This window comes from Haliotis cracherodii, unplaced genomic scaffold, assembly GCF_022045235.1.
Source record: "Haliotis cracherodii isolate W230 unplaced genomic scaffold, xgHalCrac1.p SCAF_5, whole genome shotgun sequence".
NCBI lineage: Eukaryota > Metazoa > Mollusca > Gastropoda > Lepetellida > Haliotidae > Haliotis > Haliotis cracherodii.
Genome location: NW_027266308.1, coordinates 12,836,169 through 12,852,560, shown reverse-complemented (window position 1 = coordinate 12,852,560; position 16,392 = coordinate 12,836,169). Strand labels below are relative to the sequence as shown.

General features: G+C 44.4%; 1 protein-coding gene across 1 annotated transcript in view; it reads left to right on the top strand.

Moving 5' to 3' along the window:
* The window catches only part of LOC139442610 (isoleucine--tRNA ligase, mitochondrial-like), a 29,088-nt gene that overhangs the window by 5,616 nt on the left and 7,080 nt on the right, over positions 1–16,392 (top strand). The window contains exons 4-17 of the mRNA XM_071223467.1: positions 419–567; positions 2,077–2,126; positions 2,519–2,628; positions 2,751–2,841; positions 5,152–5,267; positions 6,347–6,513; positions 7,742–7,832; positions 8,551–8,696; positions 9,500–9,660; positions 10,015–10,114; positions 10,528–10,621; positions 11,164–11,272; positions 13,006–13,108; positions 13,232–13,357. Coding sequence (XP_071079568.1) covers positions 419–567; positions 2,077–2,126; positions 2,519–2,628; positions 2,751–2,841; positions 5,152–5,267; positions 6,347–6,513; positions 7,742–7,832; positions 8,551–8,696; positions 9,500–9,660; positions 10,015–10,114; positions 10,528–10,621; positions 11,164–11,272; positions 13,006–13,108; positions 13,232–13,357 — 1,613 coding nt within the window. The remainder of the gene's footprint in view (positions 1–418; positions 568–2,076; positions 2,127–2,518; positions 2,629–2,750; positions 2,842–5,151; positions 5,268–6,346; positions 6,514–7,741; positions 7,833–8,550; positions 8,697–9,499; positions 9,661–10,014; positions 10,115–10,527; positions 10,622–11,163; positions 11,273–13,005; positions 13,109–13,231; positions 13,358–16,392) is intronic.

Genomic DNA, 16,392 nt, shown 5'->3' with positions numbered 1-16,392 from the left:
TTGGTCAGATGAAAGGTCGTTCTTACATGACCCGCAATGGGATGTCCTCAGATCTTTGTTTAGCAGTAGCAAGAACTAAGATCTGATTTTAATGAGATTGGGGATTGTATGTCTTAGTTTCCCTGTTTTTCATGTTGCATGTTAACAATATACAGGAACATCTCTCATAAACACACCCAAACTATATTCCTGTCGACCAGAACTTTTCACTACAGGGTCGAAACATTTTCACTGCAATTTTATGTATTTAATCCTGATATTTTTTCTGGGTCGGAACTTAATTTGGGTCGAACAAAAATATGCTTACACCATACCAGTACTCATGGGCTACATACAATCTTCATCACTTGCGCCTTTGTCTCACTTTAAGTTGACACACCAAGACATAACTGATATACTCACTTGTTGTGTACCTCAGCTGAAACATTTGCCCGTGAAACCATCAGTGTGCAGAAAGAGAGTTTCAAACGCTGGGGTGTGATGGCCGACTGGGAGAGATGCTACACTACACTAGACCGGGACTATCAAGTCAACCAGTGGGAAGCGTTCTTTGATATGTATGAAAAAGTAAGTTCTTAAGTCTTGTATCTACTTCTTAATACTTATGTTGAGCTTATGTTTGGTGTAAAGAACCTTAATTTTTATTAATAATTTGCATTTGATCAGGTGACCACTTTTCTTACTTTCTTCGTTAGGTTACACAAATATTAAAACTGAAAACTGAACTATAGAAAATCAACGACTTAAGTTATTATCTCATTTGATGTACCCACCTTTTGGGGTTAATTCTTTTTAAGGGAAAATGCTACCCTTTTACTTTAAGGAGAAAATGCTACCCTTTTGTTTCCAGGGGAAAATGCTATCTTTTACTTTAAGGGGAAAATGTTACCCTTTTACTTTAAGGGGGAAATGCTACCCTTTTACTTTAAGGAGAAAATGCTACCCTTTTGCTTCAAGGGGAAAATGCTACCCTTTTACTTTAAGGAGAAAATGCTACCCTTTTACTTTAAGGAGAAAACACTACCCTTTTGCTTCAAGGAGAAAATGCTACCCTTTTACTTTAAAGGGAAAATGCTACCTTTTTACTTTAAGGAGAAAATGCTTCCCTTTTACTTTAAAGGGAAAATGCTACCCTTTTACTTTAAGGAGAAAATGCTACCCTTTTACTTTAAGGAGAAAATGCTACCCTTTTGCTTTAAGGGGAAAATGCTACCCTTTTACTTTAAGGAGAAAATGCTACCCTTTTCCTTTAAAGGGAAAATGCTACCCTTTTACTTTAAGGAGAAAATGCTACCCTTTTACTTGAAGGGGAAAATGCTACCCTTTTGCTTCAAGGAGAAAATGCTACCCTTTTACTTTAAAGGGAAAATGCTACCTTTTTACTTTAAGGAGAAAATGCTACCCTTTTACTTTAAAGGGAAAATGCTACCTTTTAACTTTAAGGAGAAAATGCTACCCCTTTGCTTCAAGGAGAAAATGCAACCCTTTTACTTTAAAGGGAAAATGCTACCTTTTTACTTTAAGGAGAAAATGCTACCCTTTCACTTTAAAGGGAAAATGCTACCTTTTAACTTTAAGGAGAAAATGCTACCCTTTTACTTTAAAGGGAAAATGCTATCCTTTTACTTTAAGGAGAAAATGCTATCCTTTACTTTAAGGAGAAAATGCTACCCTTTTACTTTAAAGGGACAATGCTACCCTTTTACTTTAAAGTGAAAAAGCTATCCTTTTACTTTAAGGAGAAAATGCTACCCTTTTACTTTAAGGGGAAAATGCTACCCTTTTGCTTTAAAGGGAAAATGCTACCCTTTTCTTCAAGGGGAAAATGTTTGAGCGAGCGCAAGAAAACAAACATAGGGTGTCTGGGTTGCTAAGAAGTGACACAATTTTGGAAAACAACTTTGTTTGGCCTTACTGTATGTTGCAAAAAAAATGAATTTCTCAGTACCTTTCATTTTTTGTTGGTGGGGGGGGGGGGGGGGAGAAATACTGCTTTTTGTTGCAATGGTAACCATCTCTCTAGTAACATGCAAAGATCAGACATTTCAGTTAACATGTGTTTTTACTTGCTTTCAGGGTCTGATTTATGAAGACTATATGCCAGTCTATTGGTCTCCATCGTCCAGGTACATTGTACCAAGCATTAGTTTCCATTAGTGAAGGAATGAGTGAGGTAATATTAAAATCACAGTGGCAATATTTCGGCCATATCGTGACAATACCTTCCATTAAAATGAGTTGGGTCAAGATAATATGACTGTTGCCTCTTGCGGAAAATGTATTATTTTCATAGATTGAAACTTTAGTCATAATGAATATGATGAAATATTCTTCTTCCAGATTATCAGTAGTTGCAAAATGAGCATTGTATTTGTATTCTCAGATTAACATTTCCTTAGGGTATTTGAATTTTTTAATATATTTCTCACCACTGACATTAATTCATGCCTATGACACAGTTGTAAAAAATGTTCAGTGGATAGATGAGAAAACAGTGCCTGTGGATTTGTCGTTACAGAACCGCTCTGGCAGAGGCAGAACTTGAATACAATGACCAGCATGTCAGCAGATCTGTGTACGTCAAGTTTCCATTGGTCAGTGTCCCAGGGGAGATAACTCAATGTGTCGGTGAGCATTTACTTTCAAACTTGTATAAACTTGCACAGATGAAGTGATGTGTTTTTTAGTCGCATGTATTCACGTTCCACAATGTTTGTGTTTACTTTTTTGTTTGATGTTTGTTTTGTCAGGATCAGAATGTAAAGTATCGGCCATAGTTTGGACAACAACACCCTGGACGCTTCCCTTCAACCAAGCCATCTGCTATGGCAAAGACATTCGGTATGTATTAGGCATTATAACTCTAAAACCTAGCTATCTGAGTTGCCAGGCAACATCTGGAGTAAAGTCTAGCTATCTGAGTTGCTAGACAACATCTGGAGTAGAACCTAGCTATCTGAGTTGCTAGACAACATCTGGAGTAAAACCTAGCTATCTGAGTTGCCAGGCAACATCTGGAGTAAAACCTAGCTATCTGAGTTGCTAGACAACATCTGGAGTAAAACCTAGCTATCTGAGTTGCTAGACAACATCTGGAGTAAAACCTAGCTATCTGAGTTGCTAGACAACATCTGGAGTAAAACCTAGCTATCTGAGTTGCTAGACAACATCTGGAGTAAAACCTAGCTATCTGAGTTGCTAGACAACATCTGGAGTAAAACCTAGCTATCTGAGTTGCTAGACAACATCTGGAGTAAAACCTAGCTATCTGAGTTGCTAGACAACATCTGGAGTAAAACCTAGCTATCTGAGTTGCTAGACAACATCTGGAGTAGAACCTAGCTATCTGAGTTGCTAGACAACATATGGAGTAAAACCTAGCTATCTGAGTTGCTAGACAACATCTGGAGTAGAACCTAGCTATCTGAGTTGCTAGACAACATCTGGAGTAAAACCTAGCTATCTGAGTTGCCAGGCAACATCTGGAGTAGAACCTAGCTATCTGAGTTGCTAGACAACATCTGGAGTAAAACCTAGCTATCTGAGTTGCTAGACAACATCTGGAGTAAAACCTAGCTATCTGAGTTGCTAGACAACATCTGGAGTAAAACCTAGCTATCTGAGTTGCTAGACAACATCTGGAGTAAAACCTAGCTATCTGAGTTGCTAGACAATATCTGGAATAAAATCTAGCTATTTGATTTGATAGACAATATCTGGAATAAAACCTAGCTATTTGATTTGATAGACAATATCTGGAATAAAATCTAGCTATTTGATTTGCTAGACAATATCTGGAATAAAATCTAGCTATTTGATTTGCTAGACAATGATAGACAATATCTGGAATAAAATCTAGCTATTTGATTTGCTAGACAATGATAGACAACATCTGGAATAAAATCTAGCTACATGTATTTGATTTGCTAGACACCATTTTGAATCAAGTAACATTAGCAGATTGATTAAAATTCATACCAGTTGACCATACATGTCATCAGTTGTCAGTGAACAGTCTGACCCTGTTTGCACTTTGACCTACCAAACTGTGAGTTCCATGGTGATCACAAGAACTCGTATTGTCACATTCACACACAAAAGTTTACCTCTGTGACTTGCGAATTTGTGATGATAATTTCATAAAGTGAGATGTACATGATTGCACAGGCTGAACAATCACGCACAGCCTACAGCCTTTGGTCTCAAATCCATTCAGCTCGTAAAATCATGTACGCTCTACTTTCGACAGTAAAATGCTAGTTATACATTTATTGAGACCTGAGTATGTGCCCCTGTATTCAACTAATCGTCATAAAATTAGATACTTAATAATTATTCAACAATAAAGGTTGAAGCTTCCTTGAATGTATAAAAAAAGCACTTGAATAATAATTGTGTTTTTGGCTGAGGTCACAACAAATATTTTCTGTTTTCTTCTGAATATCCTCATCAATTGTTTACAGTTTTTTACTACTTTTGGAATTTTCTGTATGATCACGATTAGATTTTATGTTTAGGCTTTTAAGTACCCATCTTCATTTGCTAAAAAGGTGTAGGATTATTTAAAATCTCTTTAGAAGAAGAAACCTCTCAAATGTAAACTCAGTGATATGTTTATGGTTTTCCTTCAGCTAATTTGGAGATAATCCTACTGTGTTTTCAATGTTGAGCTGACCCGTGAAGATCCGGGGTAGAATAGGTCTTCAGCAACCCATGCTTGCCATAAAATGCGATTATGCTTGTCGTAAGAGGCGACTAACGGGATCGGGTGGTCACGCTCCCTGACATGGTTGATGCATGTCATCGAATCCCAATTGTGTGGATCAATGCTCATGTTATCAATCACTGGATTGGTGTTTATTGTGATTTGATAACCTCTAATTGACCAATAAAAATCAAGTATTTTCCAACTTCATGGCAGAATGGCATGTAAACATGTGCCAAGAAAATTGTAAACTTTGTTAAAAGTCAGTCTTTGTCATCAACAAATAAAACCATATTTCATCTTCCTTATCCTCGCTTGCTCAACATATTCTGAAGAACAAAAAATAAATTTGCCGTGGCCTGTTGGTGATTCTTTAAGTTTTAAAAACATCCCAGTGACGAATGCCGGTAAAGGACACTTATCATGAGGGATTTTTTGTATAACAGCTACACAGTATGGAAGGATGGCAGTGCAGGGGAGGCAATCCTGTGTGAGGAACAGTTCAGTGAGAAACTCCGATCCTTCCTCCCAGACACGGTCCAGCCTGTAGGCTCCGTACAAGGTAAACGTTGGCTCTGTGTGGAGTATAGGCCACTTTAGCAGGATGAAATAACATAGGTCCGATCGTGTAGGCTCCGTACAAGGTAAACACTGGCTCTGTGTGGAGTATAGGCCACTTTAGCAGGATGAAATAACATAGGTCCGATCGTGTAGGCTCCATACAAGGTAAACTTTGGCACTGTGTGGAGTATAGGCCGATTTAGCAGTAGGAAATAACATAGTTCCGATCGTGTAGGCTCCATACAAGGTAAACTTTGGCTCTGTGTGGAGTAATGGCCGATTTAGCAGTAGGAAATAACATAGTTCCGATCGTGTAGGCTCCATACAAGGTAAACTTTGGCTCTGTGTGGAGAAATGGCCGATTTAGCAGTAGGAAATAACATAAGTCCGATCGTGTAGGCTCCATACAAGGTAAACTTTGGCTCTGTGTGGAGTAATGGCCACTTTAGCAGTAGGAAATAACATAAGTCCGATCGTGTAGGCTCCATACAAGGTAAACTTTGGCTCTGTGTGGAGTAATGGCCGATTTAGCAGTAGGAAAGAAAAATAGGTCAGATCGTGTAGGCTCCGTACAAGGTAAGCACTGATTCTGTGTGGAGTAATGGCCACTTCAGCAATAAGAAATAACATGTGGTATCAGTGAAGACAGATATGGTTTATCATTACTAGTACCCCCATCATGTCAAAATGTTTTATTTGAAGAATAACATAGTTGAAATCCATGGTGTCAACCCACCCTTTTTCTTTGTAAGGGGTTTACGACTAAAGACATCATACAATGTGTTTGATCAAATATTATTGAAAATATTAATAGTTGTTATACCTTTATTGGAATTTTGTTTCTGATTGCTTCTCTAATCCATCAATGATGGTATGATTGGACAAATTAAATAAAATGTGAACTGTTTTTGTTTATTTTACTGATTGTGTTTTTATGCTGTGGTTGATCAAATCTGTAAGCCAAAATTACAAAAAGTGTTACCTGAGCTAGTCATCTGCTTTTAGATTGAAGATCATCGTAATATAAAAACTAGCAAGAATCTAATCCCACAAGTTTTGTTTCATATGATACCTTTGCAGGAGAGGTGTTAAAAAACTCCATCTACACACATCCCTTGAACGGGCGGAAGCTCCCACTGTTGGCAGGAAGTCATGTGACCAGTGGGAAGGGAACGGGATTGGTCCACACAGCACCAGCTCACGGCCACGAAGACTTCCAGCTAGCCGTCAAATATGGCCTCCCTGTAGTAAGGATTACTTGGGAGTATGTTGCTTCTGGCAGTGATCATTACTCATCTTTGTGTTCATCCCGAAATCTTCCTTTGCAATAATCGTATATTTCAGCCTGAGTTGCGTGATCACTACAAACTTGATGTAAGGATCTAAATATAGCTCTATGTTTGTATGAGCCATGTCCTAATGGGGGTTTGCCCAGTCGTCTAAGGCACCACAATTCACTGCGCATAGTTGCATCCCTTGATCTCCTCAGAAACCTATGATTGTGGGTTCGAATCCCGGTTCGCCCTGATTATGTGTCTAGGTCTGTCAGCACCACACCCGTTCTTGTTTCACCGAAGTGGTAAACTTCTGAGACCTGCATCACTTGGGGCTTTTCCCTACATCCAGTTGACACACTGTGATATAACTGGAATACTGTTCAAAGCGTCATTAAACGCAACTCACTCACTCACTCTACATATAATTGCATTGTAAACTCAAGGAAACCATATCAATGTGATTGAAGAATGAATGCATGTTGTTTAATGCTGTTTTCAATTTGCAATTATCCGTTGGCATAAAGGATCCCCGTTAGAATCATACCCCATCCTTTTAATAATTCTTGCATGGATTTTGCAGTTTAGTGTATTAGTAATATTTGGAGTGGCGTTGAAATAAATGTGTCCTATGTCATGTTAATATGACATGAGCACAGCGTTTGTGTGTTCCTGGATTGTCATGTAGATGAGAGAGGCAAGGATATGGACAGTGTGTTGCAGGATTTTCATGTAGATTAGAGAGGCAGGTATATGGACAGTGTTGCAGGATTGTCATGTAGATGTGAGAGACAGATATATGGACAGTGTTTGTGTGTTGCAGGATTGTCATTTAGATGAGAGGGGCAGGTATATGTACAGTGTTTGTGTGTTGCAGGATTGTCATGTAGATGAGAGAGGCAGGTATATGTACAGTATTTGTGTGTTGCAGGATTGTCATGTAGATGAGAGAGGCAGGTATATGTACAGTATTTGTGTGTTGCAGGATTATCATGTTGATGAGAGAGGCAGGTATATGTACAGTATTTGTGTGTCGCAGGATTGTCATGTAGATGAGAGGGGCAGGTATATGTACAGTGTTTGTGTGTTGCAGGATTGTCATGTAGATGAGAGAGGCAGGTAGATGGACAGTGTTTGTGTGTTGCAGGATTGTCATGTAGATGAGAGAGGCAGGTATATGGACTGTGTTTGTGTGTTGCAGGATTGTCATGTAGATGAGAGAGGCAGGTATATGGACAGTGTTGGTGTTCACCTGGCAGGTAAAACTGTTGGTGACGATGCAGATGATACAGGTAATTATATTTCACGTGACAGTTAGCATTACTATCACTAGTTTATTAGTTTTTCTGACTTTTCTATGTGTATTAGAATACTGTGCGAGTGTATAACATTACCCTCCAGTGTTAGAATAAGTGAGTTGGGTTTTTTCACCACTTTTATGAATATTCCAGCAACATCACGAGGAGGGGGAGGGGGGGGGGGGTCTGGGGGACACCAGAAATGGGCTTCATACATTCTACCCATGTGGGGAATCAAACACAGGTCCTTGGTGTGACGAGCGGACACTTTAACCACGAGGCTACCCTACCAAAACTCAACATTTAGAAATTCCTTGTATTTAGAATGGCACAGTTATTGTCGAAATTGCACAGTTAAAATAAGTTCCCAATGCCTGGTGGGCACTCTTAGAAATCATCTTTCACAACACCAATGCCTGGCGACAGTGTTTGTTATATGAAAACACAAATAAACATGACAAACACATAGAAAACCATCAACATTCGCGTAGTATTATTCACCCTAACAAATTTAGGATTCGGAAATTTGAAAGGATATTATCAAGTTATATTAAATGGAAGGGTGCATATTTCTTACAACTGCTTACTATCAAGCCTTGTTTAATGGCATTCACTGAGTACAAACATGATCAAAAGTATTCATCTTGTTGACACTCTTTAATTGCAAAGGGCACACTAAACATTTTCATCAGTGCCCTATGCCACCCCCTAGTGTTGAGCCAGCTCGGAGCCCACGTTCTACACCTGGAGGAGTTTGTGCACAGCTACCCCTACGACTGGCGGACCAAGAAGCCAGTGATTATACGAGCCAGCAAGCAGTGGTTCGTCAACACTTCCAAACTCAGGGACAGGGCTGTGGTAAGTGGATTTCAGTAGCCATTTCATGAATGTGGAATAAAATTGAATTTTGATAAGTTTTTAAACAAATTATATATACATTAGCGCCCTCTTCAAGGATGATATAGACTTCAATGCACGTGGGGGGGGGGGGAAACAAACTGATACCATGTGGGCCTCCAGCTTGATATTCTGTAGTGAGTATGCAAGACCAAGGCTTGCTTTCCTCTCGTCTGAATTGAATCTTTTCAACCTCAGCTGACCCGTGAAGATCCGGGGTAGAATAGGTCTTCAGCAACCCATGCTTGCCGTAAAAGGCGACTATGCTTGTCGTAAGAGGCGACTAAAGGGATCGCGTGGTCAGGCTCGCTGACTTGGTTGATGCATGTCATCGATCCCAATTGCGTGGATCAATGCTCATGATGTCAATCACTGGATTGTCTGGTCCAGACTCAATTGTTTACAGACCGCCGTCATATAGGTGGAATATTGCTGAGTGCGGCGTTCAACAACAAACAAACAAAACAAAAAAACATATCTTTACTTTGTGTTTCCAGTAAAACAGGCACTAATCTGAAGTGTTGCGAGATAGTACCTTGGTAATGTTTTAGATTCATTGTGATGATATTGTATTTTTTTATTATTCTTGAGAAATGAGTCTTTAATCAAGGGAGACAGTTCTATGGATATGCAATTTCTTTATTACGATGAATGTATTTCCATAGAACTTCCTCTCTTGTTAAATGCCACTTAACATGCTTAAGGAAGTTAAAAGATTATTTGAATGATGAAATATTGTTGTTGAATGGTGACTGTTTGTTAAGGCGAGCCTGAAGGACGTGCAGATCTACCCCCCGAACTCGGAGCAGGGCATGCTGCAGCAGCTGGGCAGCAGGACGTACTGGTGCATCTCCAGACAGCGGGCCTGGGGCCTCCCCATCCCCGTCTTCTACCACAGGCTCACCAGGGAACCACTGCTCACCAGGTGAGCTTCAGCAGGGAATATACTGATCCCCTGACATACAACCTGAAGGGGAGATAATCATGTTAAACTGCTTGTATATGTACCATGGATGCAGAAGATTATTCGCATTTCATCCATGGCAGGTAACATTGCAAATTTAGAAAAGTTATCTGTTTTTGAGGAATGTAAACTTTGTCTCCTTAGACTGTTAAGCAGTACCTTAAACAATTCAGCCTGTACATTTTCTGGGTAATTAGTGACTGATTTGCTCTGTATGTGAGGTGAGGTGAAATGGGGTTTAACGTCGCGTCCAAGATTATTGCACTAGTATAGAAGGACCATGTGTCAACTGTACCGATACCGTGTGGGTTGTAGAGACATAATGAGCCACCTCCAGCAGCTGCTGATGGAGCGAGGCCCTGACTTCTGGTGGACGCTGGACATGGTCGACCTGTTGCCGGACCATCTGCTGCAGGTGAGTGGGGAGGGTCCATCTCAGTCAGGGATGTGATTGTCTTTGACACATTGATATGTCTTGTCGAGGGTGAAGGTCATCCTCAACTTTATAACCTGATAAGACTTTGTTTACTGCCAAACTCGAGAAACATTACTGTTGGTCAAGGAAACTTGGTTCATTTCTGCGGGGCAGTTGGGTAGCCAAGTGGTTAAAGTGTTCATTCGTCGTGAAGACTCGGGTTCGATTCCCAACATGGGTACAATGTGTGAAGCCCATTTCTGGTGTTCCCCGATGGGATATTGATGGAATATTACTAAAAGCAGTGTAAAACCATACTTGCTCACTGGTTCTGCCGATATTTTGAAAGTCTTGTATGCTCCAAAACCCAACCAACATTATGGCCCTGTGTGATAGTGTCCAATGTGTTTCAGCCTTGTCAGGGCACAAGTGCAGACTACTGTAAAGGACACGACATCCTCGACATCTGGTTTGACAGTGGAACATCCTGGGCAACTGTGCTCAAAAGTGAGTTATGGTGATACCTTTCACAGTCAAACTCCTCTTCCAGTTTAAACATAGCAAGTTCCTGGTATTGTGTGTGTATGTGTCCCTGTGTGTGTGTCCCTGTGTGTGTGTGTGTGTGTGTGTGTGTGTGTGTGTGTGTGTGTGTGTGTGTGTGTGTGTGTGTGTGTCTGTCTGTCTGTCTGTCTGTCTGTCTGTCTGTCTGTCTGTCTGTCTGTGTCTTTCTGCCTGTCTCTCTGTCTGTGTGTGTCTGTCTGGCTGTGTATGTGTCTGTCTGTGTGTGTGTCTTTCTGTCTGTCTCTCTGTCTGTCTGTGTGTGTCTGTCTGGCTGTGTGTGTGTCTGTCTATGTGTGTGTGTGTGTCTGTCTGTCTGTGTGTGTGTGTCTGTCTGTCTGTGAGTCTGTGTGTGTGTCTGTCTGTGTGTGTCTGTCTGTGTGTCTTTCCGTCTGTCTGTGTGTGTGTCTGTCTGTCTGTCTGTCTGTCTGTCTGTCTGTCTGTCTGTCTGTCCCTGAGTATAGAGTCATACATCTGCTGCATGTCCCCAGACTGTGGAGGTCAGGCCGATGTGTACCTCGAGGGCAAGGACCAGTATGGATGCTGGTTCCAGACATCGCTACTCACAAGTGTTGCTGTCAATGACAGACCGCCATACAGGTAGGACTCTACAGCATGGATGATAGTTCCATATGTTGTTTCCATATTCTTTCTGTAACATCGATGGTTTTTATCTTTCTGATATGAAATCTTACCCATATAGAAGAAACAGCTTACAAGTTAGTTATGTTACGGTGTCTAAATATGTTTATTTAGGATTACAAAAACATTTTATGCAAACCTATGTTATTCCTATTATGTGATTCAGTATTCCCTCCCTTTTGGACCGTTTAATATTGTTGCAATATTAAGTAATGACTGGTCCCTATCATCTCACTGTCCAGTACAATAACTGATCCCCTTAAGTCCGGGCTTGTAAGATCAGGGCCACTGAAAGTAAACGAGTGAAGTCAGACATGCTTCTTGACATGTTTCAGAAATGAAACAATTCTAGCGCTAACTCGATTATGGCGCGGTAACGCATGGCTTCCAAAATTTATGTACATTTGTAATAAACTGAACTTTAGCACTGGTCTGCTGATATTTTTATCTAAATTTTTTCAAATTTTTGTTGACCAAATTTGTTTGTTCACCTGAATTCACTGAAGAGATACTTTGTGTTTTTCTGAATCCTTTGTTACACTATGAATCATAAACAACTGCTATATCGTCACATTTTACAGTCTCTTCAACATATTACACTATATTTTTACTCTGTTTTATTTTTAAAAATTTTGCTTAATAAGATAAACACGTCATGAATAGTGACCTTTCCTTGAGAAAATATCATAAAACATGAGCAACTTTTTTAATTTGCATATTTATCCGTTATTTTACAATGGTTGTATGGTTCTGTGTGTAGACATTGAAGCCCTATGGAGAGCTAGCAGGACTGTGACTTTGATGTGTACAGATATATTGACATAGTCCTCACTATCACAGTTGTAGAAGACAATCTTTATTATTATACAAAACAATCTGTAAGTCAGACTGAAAGGGTTTTATGAGACCAGACTGCTCTGATTTCAGAAGACTGGTCAGTTGGTGTGTAAATTAGATTGTAGCAGTGGTGTAATGTTAAGTCAGAGTAACAATGTAGCCTGGAGGGGGGAGGGGGGTGGGCCTTAAGTTCCTGCTAGGTGACCTCATTATCCCCCGAACACGTTTTGCGGGGGTAGTAAAATGGACATGGTCCGTTTGTCCTTCCAAGATGTCCTTATTGGAGCAGATCTTGCAAACCATACGATATTTCTACACCTAACTTATTATATATGTCTATATAGGTCTAGTGCTGAACTGTTGCTTTTTGATTGTTTGGGATTTTAAAAAAAAAAATCAAATTTCTATGGCAACATCTTCGACTTAAACTGAAATTTGGGGTAATGCTCATTTCCTAGAACAGATCTTGAAAACCGTACAATATTTCTTCACCAAACTTGGCACATAGATAGGTCTAGTGGTGAATTGGTGTCTTTTGATTGTTTTGATTTTTTTTTAAATAATTTTTTGAGTGTCCATGGCAACAAGTTTCTTATATTTATTCATGACAAGTATTTACCATTGTGGGGGATATAGATGACGTCTTTTTTTTTTAATATTTATTGAATCTGGATGCCATGTTAATCTGATCCATTTCTCGCATCAGTTCCACTGTCCATTACATGATAAATAATGGTCGTCCTTGAATACTACTAAAATAAGTTAAGAAATGAAAGATTAGCTACACTAATAGGAAAGAATCTGGTGGTCCTTAACTTATTTTGAGTAGTATATATGTTGTCTTGATGTTACAGGAACCTGATCGTCCATGGTTTCACAACTGATGAAGAAGGCCGGAAGATGTCCAAGTCTGAGGGAAATGTTGTTGATCCTGCTGTGGTCATCAATGGCGGAAAAGTAAGATTCTATACAGGCAGTTTGGGTATGACCAACTCTCAGGGATCCAAAGATCAACAGTCATTACTCTTATCTTATTGTTGTGTGGAAAACTCGGTGTGATAATGTGGCTTTTCTCCCTAGAACAAGAAAACGTCTCCGGCCTACGGAGCCGATGTGATGCGGTGGTGGGTGGCGCATGCTCATCTCAAGACCATTGTGATGATTGGACCCTCGGTGCTGGACCGCTGCGTGGAGGATATGTTCAATGTGAGCGCACAGGGAGACTGGGGATCAGTGTCCAATTGCAGGGTGATGTGGAGGCCTTGTGTGTAAGGAGGGGTGTAGGGAGAGGATGGGGGCTATGGGTGAAGGATGGGGGCCATGGGTGTAGGGAGAGGGTGGGGGTCATGGGTGTAAGGAGAGGGTGGGGGCCATGGGTGTAGGGAGAGGGTGGGGGCCATGGGTGTAAGGAGAGGGTGGGGGCCATGGGTGAAGGGAGAGGGTGGGGGCCATGGGTGTAAGGAGAGGGTGGGGGCCATGGGTGTAAGGAGAGGGTGGGGGTCATGGGTGTAGGGAGAGGGTGGGGGTCATGGGTGTAAGGAGAGGGTGGGGGTCATGGGTGTAAGGAGAGGGTGGGGGCCATGGGTGTAAGGAGAGGGTGGGGGTCATGGGTGTAGGGAGAGGGTGGGGGCCATGGGTGTAAGGAGAGGGTGGGGGCCATGGGTGTAAGGAGAGGGTGGGGGTCATGGGTGTAGGGAGAGGGTGGGGGTCATGGGTGTAAGGAGAGGGTGGGGGCCATGGGTGTAAGGAGAGGGTGGGGGTCATGGGTGTAGGGAGAGGGTGGGGGCCATGGGTGAAGGGAGAGGGTGGGGGCCATGGGTGTAAGGAGAGGGTGGGGGTCATGGGTGTAGGGAGAGGGTGGGGGCCATGGGTGTAAGGAGAGGGTGGGGGCCATGGGTGTAAGGAGAGGGTGGGGGTCATGGGTGTAGGGAGAGGGTGGGGGTCATGGGTGTAAGGAGAGGGTGGGGGCCATGGGTGTAAGGAGAGGGTGGGGGCCATGGGTGTAGGGAGAGAGTGGTGGCCATGGGTGTAAGGAGAGGGTGGGGGCCATGGGTGTAAGGAGAGGGTGGGGGTCATGGGTGTAGGGAGAGAGTGGTGGCCATGGGTGTAGGGAGAGGGTGGGGGTCATGGGTGTAGGGAGAGAGTGGTGGCCATGGGTGTAGGGAGAGAGTGGGGGTCATGGGTGTAGGGAGAGGGTGGGGGTCATGGGTGTAGGGAGAGAGTGGTGGCCATGGGTGTAGGGAGAGGGTGGGGGCCATGGGTGTAGGGAGAGAGTTTTGGGGCCGTGGGTGTAAGGAGAGGGTGGGGGCCATGGGTGAAGGGAGAGGGTGGGGGCCATGGGTGAAGGGAGAGGGTGGGAGCCATGGGTGTAGGGAGAGGGTGGGGGCCATGGGTGTAGGGAGAGGGTGGGGGCCATGGGTGTAGGGAGAGGGTGGGGGTCATGGGTGTAGGGAGAGAGTTTTGGGGCCATGGGTGTAATGAGAGGGTGGGGGTCATGGGTGTAATGAGAGGGTGGGGGTCATGGGTGTAATGAGAGGGTGGGGGTCATGGGTGTAGGGAGAGGGTGGGGGCCATGGGTGTAGGGAGAGGGTGGGGGTCATGGGTGTAGGGAGAGGGTGGGGGTCATGGGTGTAGGGAGAGAGTTTTGGGGCCATGGGTGTAATGAGAGGGTGGGGGTCATGGATGTAGGGAGAGGGTGGGGGTCATGGGTGTAGGGAGAGGGTGGGGGTCATGGGTGTAGGGAGAGAGTTTTGGGGCCATGGGTGTAATGAGAGGGTGGGGGTCATGGGTGTAATGAGAGGGTGGGGGTCATGGGTGTAGGGAGAGGGTGGGGGCCATGGGTGTAATGAGAGGGTGGGGGCCATGGGTGTAAGGAGAGGGTGGGGGCCATGGGTGTAATGAGAGGGTGGGGGTCATGGGTGTAGGGAGAGGGTGGGGGTCATGGGTGTAGGGAGAGGGTGGGGGCCATGGGTGTAGGGAGAGGGTGGGGGTCATGGGTGTAGGGAGAGGGTGGGGGCCATGGGTGTAGGGAGAGGGTGGGGGTCATGGGTGTAGGGAGAGAGTGGGGGCCATGGGTGTAGGGAGAGGGTGGGGGCCATGGGTGTAGGGAGAGGGTGGGGGTCATGGGTGTAATGAGAGGGTGGGGGTCATGGGTGTAATGAGAGGGTGGGGGTCATGGGTGTAGGGAGAGGGTGGGGGTCATGGGTGTAGGGAGAGGGTGGGGGCCATGGGTGTAAGGAGAGGGTGGGGGTCATGGGTGTAAGGAGAGGGTGGGGGCCATGGGTGTAGGGAGAGGGTGGGGGTCATGGGTGTAATGAGAGGGTGGGGGTCATGGGTGTAGGGAGAGGGTGGGGGCCATGGGTGTAGGGAGAGGGTGGGGGTCATGGGTGTAATGAGAGGGTGGGGGTCATGGGTGTAGGGAGAGGGTGGGGGCCATGGGTGTAGGGAGAGGGTGGGGGTCATGGGTGTAGGGAGAGGGTGGGGGCCATGGGTGTAAGGAGAGGGTGGGGGTCATGGGTGTAAGGAGAGGGTGGGGGTCATGGGTGTAATGAGAGGGTGGGGGTCATGGGTGTAGGGAGAGGGTGGGGGCCATGGGTGTAAGGAGAGGGTGGGGGTCATGGGGTGTAAGGAGAGGGTGGGGGTCATGGGTGTAAGGAGAGGGTGGGGGTCATGGGTGTAAGGAGAGGGTGGGGGTCATGGGGTGTAAGGAGAGGGGGAGGCCATGGGTGTAGGGAGAGAGTGGGGGTCATGGGTGTGTGGAGAGGGTGGGGGTCATGGGTGTAGGGAGAGGGGGAGGCCATGGGTGTGTGGAGAGGGGGAGGCCTTGGGTGTAGGGAGAGGGGGAGGCCATGGGTGTAGGGAGAGGGGGAGGCCTTGGATGTAGGGAGAGGGGGAGGCCATGGGTGTAGGGAGAGGGGGAGGCCTTGGATGTAGGGAGAGGGGGAGGCCATGGGTGTAGGGAGAGGGGGAGGCCATGGGTGTAGGGAGAGGGGGAGGCCATGGGTGTAGGGAGAGGGGGAGGCCTTGGATGTAGGGAGAGGGGGAGGCCTTGGATGTAGGGAGAGGGGGAGGCCATGGGTGTAGGGAGAGGGGGAGGCCTTGGATGTAGGGAGAGGGGGAGGCCATGGGTGTAGGGAGAGGGGGAGGCCTTGGATGTAGGGAGAGGGGGAGGCCATGGGTGTAGGGAGAGGGGGAGGCCTTGGATGTAGGGAGAGGGGGAGGCCATGGGTGTAGGGAGAGGG